General features: G+C 39.6%; 1 protein-coding gene across 1 annotated transcript in view; it reads right to left on the bottom strand.

The window, feature by feature from the left end:
• The window catches only part of TBC1D9 (TBC1 domain family, member 9 (with GRAM domain)), a 53,724-nt gene that overhangs the window by 30,282 nt on the left and 14,957 nt on the right, over window positions 1-8,485 (bottom strand). Inside the window, exons 2-4 of the mRNA XM_009328864.1 lie at window positions 8,219-8,329; window positions 1,506-1,624; window positions 67-295 (exon numbers count right to left, since the gene is read on the bottom strand). Coding sequence (XP_009327139.1) covers window positions 67-295; window positions 1,506-1,624; window positions 8,219-8,329 — 459 coding nt within the window. The remainder of the gene's footprint in view (window positions 1-66; window positions 296-1,505; window positions 1,625-8,218; window positions 8,330-8,485) is intronic.

The following is an 8,485-nucleotide window of genomic DNA, read 5'->3' as shown; positions in this document are numbered from 1 at the left end:
ACAAATTACAGAAGATTTCCTAACAATTCTTAGATGCACAGACCACCGTTCCACTGTAAAACATACCTTCCCTGCCCATGAGGAAAGAGTAAAAGCAAAGGTGATTAATGCTGAGATACACCCAGCCCTGACGGGGAACCTTCCCCTTCCAGTAACTGCAGGAGTAGTAGTTCACTAATTTTTCTTCTTCCGGCATCCCAAATAGCTTGTGAAATTTCACTATGGCTTCCTTAAATTTTTCCGTATCGTCATCCTCCTTGATGCCATTGATTTTGTTGTACTCAGCGATGATGCCCTAGTAGGGAGTGAAAGAAGTACATAGCATGTTAGTTGCCATGGGGTATCAGATATCCTTATTACCATTGCTGTCTGGGCCAGAGGCCAGAGCAGTTACTGCAACGTCAAGAAAGTCTTTTGCTTATCTCTTATTCTTCTACTCGTTCTTTTGCTTATATAGTCATTTACTTTATTCAAGGCTGTCTTTCTGATGACCTTGCTCCCTACCATGCCTACGTCAAAAAGCAACCAAACACCAACCACTTGCCAGTACCCTGTTTTAAATTAACCAGCCTTTCTCAAATACCTTCTTGTCTTCAAATTGCTCCATATTTACATGGAAAGCAGAGTAAGACAGCGAGCCATCATTCACATTTAGTATTTGTCCAGCTCTAAAAAAACAATTTCCTTAAAGGATTATATTTCACAAGACAGATGCCTTCTCGCATAAGGTGTTTCCATGAACATCTACAGCCCTCATAACCTGATTCACTAGTAAAACACAAACAAATAGGGGATTCTTAAGACAGTTGATTTACTACATGAAATGTTAAAAGAGGAATGAGACAAAGCCAATGCTTAGAATACACACCAAGTAAGTACAATAATTTTGCTTACAATCAATCTTTTACCAAAATATTTATTTTTAGATAATTCTTAGTGTGGGTAAAACACTTTCTACCAGTATAGCTGCTATCTCTCCTATAAGAAGAAAAAGAAATTCTGGTAAAACCAACAAACAAACCAGCCCCCCCAAAAACCCACAAACAAACAAACAAACAAAATCAATCAACCAGCAACCCCTAACACCTACATGAAGCATAAATGTCAACACTACAGGATTTAATGACACAGAAGAGGGTAAGGAGACATTATACGATAAGTGCATGAAAAAAAAATTAAAGCTTTGCACTGGAAAAGCAGTTACCTAGAAAACTGTCAAAGTTTAAGACAGAAGCAACAGTGCAATTGATTTTAGAACATACAATGTTTGAAGCCCTGCCTATATATTTATATATACATATTTTTAATCACAATGCTGTAGTTATGTGCGCTAATCCCAGTTTCCCTAACTTTTACACACATGTTGCTACTTAGAGTCTGGTTATCCTTCAAAAAGGTGGAGCAGCCTGGGAACTACCAGGTGAAATTTATTTAGAATTCACATTAGTTTTCCTTCCACAGTCACATTTATCATTAACAACATTTATAATAATATATTTAACTACCTGTATTTTTCCTCTGACAAACGTATTTATGTCATTCTCATTTTCAAAGATTGAAAGAGTTTGCAACAAATTCTGTTCAAGCCATTCCCAGTGTTCAGTGATTTCCTTCCTTGAACAACCTGTATATAAAAAAAAAAACCCCAAAGTCACAAAATAAATAATTCACCAATGTCAATGTCCTCTTAATCATAAACAAAAGACTAATGAAACTCGCCAGTAACTGGAGATGCAATATTTCACCAGATGCTGTGTCCCTGGAAATTCCAAAATTTTCGCCCATAGTCTTTAATTTCATAATAAATAGGCAGCAATCTTCAAGATTATTCTGTGAGAAGCACAAACTACTTATGTCACTATCATGAGCAAAAACCCCCTACATTTAGAATTCTAACCACAATAACGACACTGAGCTGCCCAATGTCACATTAAAGAGTTAGCAAAGGTATTACCTGCATCTGTTAGGAACTGACAAAAAAACCAATAATTGTATATTCCACCACTGGTTCCTCATTCTTCACCATTATATACATCTATAAATTATGAAACGATGATAAAATTTCAAGAGTAAAAGCTGGAAAGGATAATTTTCCTGACAAGTCTATTACAATGTTTCTTCCTCAAAAGAACAGTGCTGAAAGACCTCTAAGAAAGCTGTATCTTTTTAGGGGAAGAGGGTTGTCAGAGTTGGTTTACTTTTAATGATGAAAGAATAAACTAAGCTTCAATGTCCCTAGTTTGCTTAGGAGACCAAAAGGGATCAAGCGCGGTATCTTCGATACTAAGGAATCAGCATACATGTAGTCTGTAAAGTAGTACAGAACAGGGATGAAAAAGCTTCTTGTAAGAACTAGAGTGTATATATGCAAATTTTTGCTTCTATTTTACTTGAGATGGATTGTAATAATTATAACTTCTATTTTGACCCCGTTCTCAACATCTTGCAGACTAAAGTTGTTGGTGCTCTTCAGGATCTCTCTGTGCCCACCCTGAAGGAAGAACAGATTCAAGCACTCACAAAAAAATTGTTCCTCTAAAAAAGGACGTTGAGGGAATTATGTCAAAACCAGGACTTTTAAATAAGTATTTTCGGAAAAAAAACATTATATGTTCACAGAGGAACATCTGTACCTGAAGCGTGATTAAAAGTATCTCAATCCAGGTAGGAAATAGCATCAATACTACATCATCATCTTGTACAAATCACAGATTTGGCTCATTTTACTCAGAACTAGCAAGTAAATGTACCTACCTGCTAACTAATGCCTACAAAATCCAGCAAAGTGAAGGGGCTTGTGCAAAGCAACCATTAGAAAGAGGTTAAATTACAACAAGCTGTTGCTAATAACTTCTTCAGCTTCACTACAGGCACAAATTGTCACATGTCTGCGCATAAGTGTTTCCATGGTTTGTAGAAGAACTCAATGCAACCATCTTGAATACATACCAAACAATTGTTTTACTTTTTGTTCAGCAGCAAATGATGGGAAAAAATATTCTTTCTACAGTATACAATCAGAGCTTTACACAACTCCAATGAAAGCAACAGAACACAACATTCTGTGCAACTTGCAGGGGAATGTCACAATTCTAGTTGCAGTATGGATGCATAAATCATATTGCAGAATAGCCTGCATATGTAACCAGTATTTCAGAACCATAAGTGGTCGCCACTGCTGCTTCTCCTTAAAACTACTGGATGCAACCAGACCTTTCTGGAACTCAGGAGATGGTCTGAAGACTAATTTATTTCTTCTTGGCTTTTACACTGATGTAAAAAGCAGTGATGAAATACATGAGCTATGTATGTAAAAGTAGACTGTCACCAGAAAAACCGCTCGTCTCTTGAAGAGCAGTGACAGACAGTGCAGACCCGCTATCATGGCTTAAAGCTGCCTATTTCTTGTTTGCGGTTCATCAATTATTTTTCATCTCTCTTCTTATGAGACAGCTTTGGTTGATTATTCTCAACCTGTAACAACCCATCTTTGTTTCCATTGCTTTTTGTCTCCACTTATTGTTTACTCTCCCAGTCTCATCTACAGCAGATCATGCAATAAGGCCAAAACCCACACCCCAGTTCTCATCAATTTATCATCACAGTCTAGATCTCTCCCTTTGCTTTGTTCACTCAGGATTAAAAACCACTTTTGCTGTGATGTTTTAAACTACAGGTATATTTTAATTCTGGTACTGGCAAGTCTTTGCCTATCTTAGCATATTAGAAGCATTGACCATTTTGCAATCACTGGCCTTTTAGGTAAATTAGGCAGTATCTCTAACTCTCAGGGAAGGGAAAAAACCATTTAACAGTTAAACCACTGCACTTTGGAATACAGAGCCCTCAAGACTGGCAGGAAATAAAACAGAAAATAGCTACAACGCATACAGTAGGCTACTAATCACTCCTTCCCCTCCTCTAAATGGTACGCTCAGCTTATGGTGTGCTCCATGGCTGAAATGGGCCAGCATTCCTGGTAGACTGAGCTATTCTCCTCAATCTTCAGGGAGGAAACTTACTAAGAGTGTTAAACAGAAGTTGGAGAGCTAAGGGAGGTCTAGACCAGAAGAGCTGGATGGAGGAAGGATGCATGGTGCTGGAGAGAGGGTCAGAAGGGGCAATTGCCTGGCAGCTGGGGTGGAGTAACAGCATGAGCAACATGGGAACATCTCTGGGTGTCAGGGTTAGGTTTCTAGCATCTGGGTTGGTTTGTCTAAGGTAAGAGGTGAAGGTACAGAGGGAATGTGACTGAGTTCAGGACTGAGAAGAAAATTAACAAGTTATATAAACATGCTTTCAAACACACTCAGAAGTATAATCTCAGTATTGTTTCAGTCAGCGACTGAGGAATAGGAATGGCTTAACTTGAGACAGCTGATGAGGCTGTCATGTTCGGTCTTCTCTCCCAAGTAGATACTTACCCGAGATGCTTGCTGGTCAACCTGAACTGCTGCCTTAACAGAACGCACTGCAAGAGAACACTTCAGGGAGCCTAAAATTGTTCTTGCCAGTAATGGCAAGTTCAGGAGTGGACTGACAAAGTCTCAATTTGTGCAGAGAGGGAGGAGAAAATAGTTAACGGCTGGTAAACTCAACAGCACTCTAACAGTAGAGTTAATACCCAAAATGAATTATAAACAAATCTGGGGTCTAAACGTAACTTAAATAGTCATTTTAGAGCAAACAAAACCCCTTGGATTATTTTTTACCTTTGGAATAGTCTTGTACAGAACAAGACCAAATGTCATGCAGCATGAATGAACGAGGAAACAATCACATTTGTTCCAGTCACTCTGTATAGCTACTTACTGAAGATGGAGACTATTGCTTTGTGGAAGGCAGAGGAGAATATGACAAATTTCTGTAAAAATAAGAGATTACAAGTACCAAATAACCAGCAGTTTACCCCTAGGGAACAGGGAGGGACAGCTGTACAATGCAGGACAAATCAGTTGCATAGATAAATGCAGCCAAATCCCTTAGTAACCTGCATAATGGTAACAATCCTTGATCAGTTCAGAAGGAATTGCTTTATTTGCAAATAAAATAACCACAGCGCAGAGCCTTAGACAACACTGGGCTGCTCAGCTTCAAGGTTGCTTAGATAAATAATTTGTGCTCTGTAAAAGTCTACCTTCCTGTAAAAGATACGCTATTCCCCTCAGGGGGCGAGACTAAGCTAGTGCAGTCTTATAATTTAACAAAAATAACTAAACCAATCAACCAACTAGATATCAGGAGACTAAAATCCAAGAAACACTCCACAAAATGGAATCACAGATATATACACTAACTACTTTAGCAATTTCAATTAGGGTTAAGATTCATAATCAAAGAGCATGTTTATTAAAACTAGCTTAAATGTAAACAGAGAACCATATTTCTACATAAAACCTGCAATATCTGTCACAGAAGAGAAACAAAACCCTCACAGTTCATCAGCAGTATAAATTTCTACACGTATGTTACATTTGTTTATTCTGGGGCCATAAGTCATCTGCCTTCAATTTTGTGCCCTTGGTTACCTGAGGACACACACTGTAGGTATAAAATTATAGTAATTATCTATAGGTGTCACGCAAAAAAACCTCAAAATGCACTTAAAGAAAAGTCACATGGCCTATTTCCAAAGTCTTAAAAATTCATTTATGAATATGTGCACAGTACGAGTGTCTTTGAAGAAACATTATTTTGTTGAGAACTTTGTGATATGTTATTTTCTTTGGAAGGGAGTCTGCAAACAGCAAGAAAATTTGTGCCCTCAGTTGCTCCCTTTCAAGTTTACAGGATAGAGGTGCTTACTAATTGCTGTGCACTGACATTTAGATGAAAGGAAGAAGGGATTGTATGTGCACTTGCAACTACCTCTGCTTGTGCACAAACAGTGTAAATAAACATGCTGGCAAGTACTTTTACCCTTCTGTCTCATGACTGAGATCCATGGAAAGCAAGGTCCCAATACTTATGGTCATAGCAGAGTAGCTGACAGTACAAAGCAAGCAGTTAAATAAAGATTTGGAAATGACCTTCATATTGACAATTTCATTAGTATCTGTTTTTACTATTAGCTGTCCCTAAAGGCAAATTATGTTATACGAATTTTGAAATCTTCAGTGAGTTGGTACTAATAGGTGCAGAGGGAAAAACAGCTGTTTAAATCAATGCCTTCTTTCAGGTCTGATACCATGAAAAGTAGCAAGAAATACTTGTGCTAAGACGAGCTATTCAAAAACTTCCTATTGGATTCAGAACATGACACAGCTTTGATATCACTTTGTCAGACACAAATCATATGCTTATAAGAATAAAGCCTGCTTTGAACTGCTAAAATTATTAGATCTATGGCAAACCTTCATCCATTCCTCCCCCTCTTCCCTTCCCAAAAGAGAGGATTTGTCTGGGGGGAAAAGTCATCCAAATAATCTAAATGTCAAATTTTATCGGGAGAATGGGCACAGATGAGAGGGCACTGTTAGGCCAGAAGTAGTCTACAGCTTCATTAACCAGTATTTGACAGGCAGCATTGGGGGTGCTGCAAGTTACTGGTCTATTAAAGAGATGACATGTGTGCACGTCTCATTTGTCCTTTCTCAATTTTCTTTCAAATGAACAGAGTTCTGGCTGCTGCCTAAAACAGTGTTTGAAACTTTAGAGCTAGAGGAGTTGCATTCAAAAATTTCCATTTGCTAAGACTGAAAAGCAATACTATCAAACTGAGGATCTGACCTTATAAGCTTGGCCAATCAAAGCTAAATAACCTCGACCTTCAGCATTCAGCTTCAGATGCTATTTTCAGAGCCAGCAAACAGAACCAGAGACTAACTACATACTGCTTTATGCTACTTGCAATAGGTACCTGACCACAGAAATAAGCACTTAGTATTTACAGGATCTGATGCATGCAAAAATCCTACTTAATGTACCAAAATATCAACTTCACTGATTTCACCAACTACTATAATGACAGAAGAAACAGTCTTACAGTTAGAGCTGTCAAAGTTTGAGCCTTAAAGACCAAAACTCTTGAGTTGTTGCATCTATGTAAGAACATACGCTTCTGTATTTAACTCTAACCTAGAAATTCAGCAAGATGGTAGCTAAGTACGTCATATTTAGAAGGACAACACACTGAAATAAACGTCCAGGAGGTGGGCATCCCTGGGATCTAGATGGTAGTTATCCTGGAAGAGACTGAGCTCACTATCCAGGAAATGCCGTATCGATATTCAGTACTCAGGTGAGAGCTGGGGTTGCACTATCTTCCTGGTTTCCATTTCAAGGGAAGCCAGGTGCCCAGTCTGGGTAATCTGGGGGCTATAGCCCAGGTACTCCTCATACCATACTCTTTAAAGATACATCGCCCAGGAACGCTGCACTTTAGAAGTGCTATAGGAGTGAGCCATGGGCATGGAGAAGAACATGCAAGGAGAAGGGACGAATACTAGACTGCTTGTCTGGGAACATATTTGGGAGATGGAGAGTGGGAAATTACAGAGGCTTCTGTCTCTGTTCCATGGCCATTTCTGGTTTTATTCAGTCATTGTGCATAACACATACACACATGCTGGCATTCAAGGTCTGAATATTAGAAGCTCTGGAGCTTCTTAATTTAACCGCTAGGGCAGGTTTTCATCCTGACCCATTTATTTGTCCTGAAATGACTGTGCTCAACAGGCAGGATGCTCTATTAGTTACGTGGCACAGTACCCAGGTGTCCTGGTTTCGGCTGGGATAGAGTTAATTTTCCCCACCAGCGAGGAGGTGCACAAGAAGTTGGGAGGGGACACAGCTGGGAGAGCTCACCCCAACTGACCAAAGGGATATTCCATACCATGCATGATGTCATGCTCAGCATATAAAGCTGGAGGAAGAAGAATGAAGGGGGGGATGTTCGGAGTGATGGCATTTGTCTTCCCAAGTAACTGTTATACATGATGGAGCCCTGCTTTCTTGGAGGTGGCTGAACACCTGCCTGCTCATGGGAAGGAGTGAATTAATTCCTTGTCTTGCTTTGCTTGCGTGCACAGCTTTTGTTTTACCTGTTAAACTGTCTTTATCTCAACCAACAAGTTTTCTCACTTTTACTCTTCTGATTCCCTCCCCCCATCCCACCGGGGGGGAGTAAGCGAGTGGCTGTGTGGTGCTTCATTGCCAGCTGGGGTTAAATCATAACACCAAGAAGAATAAAAATCCACGTCAGTATGTTTGTCCTTACCACAGGCAATAGTCCAATAGACCAAGGAGTCTGGTGCTTGGTAGAGGATTCGATACGGTGCCACTCTGGCACTGGAGTCCAACACGACATCAAGAGTACCCACAAGGAGACCTATGGAACAGGAAATTCTGGTGAATACACAGTGATGAATCATCCAAGATCCCACAGGAGGGGGCTCTGCAGCCCGTCCCCCCCCTTTCCATTTCACCCTCCACAGCAGAATGCAGACCCATGTATTCATCTCCGCACTTACTGCCTTATGTTGTA

This window comes from Pygoscelis adeliae, unplaced genomic scaffold (assembly GCF_000699105.1).
Source record: "Pygoscelis adeliae isolate BGI_AS28 unplaced genomic scaffold, ASM69910v1 Scaffold66, whole genome shotgun sequence".
In the NCBI taxonomy this organism is placed as follows: Eukaryota; Metazoa; Chordata; class Aves; order Sphenisciformes; family Spheniscidae; genus Pygoscelis; species Pygoscelis adeliae.
The sequence above is the reverse complement of the archived record's forward strand: the minus strand, read 5'-3'. Positions and strand labels throughout refer to the sequence as shown.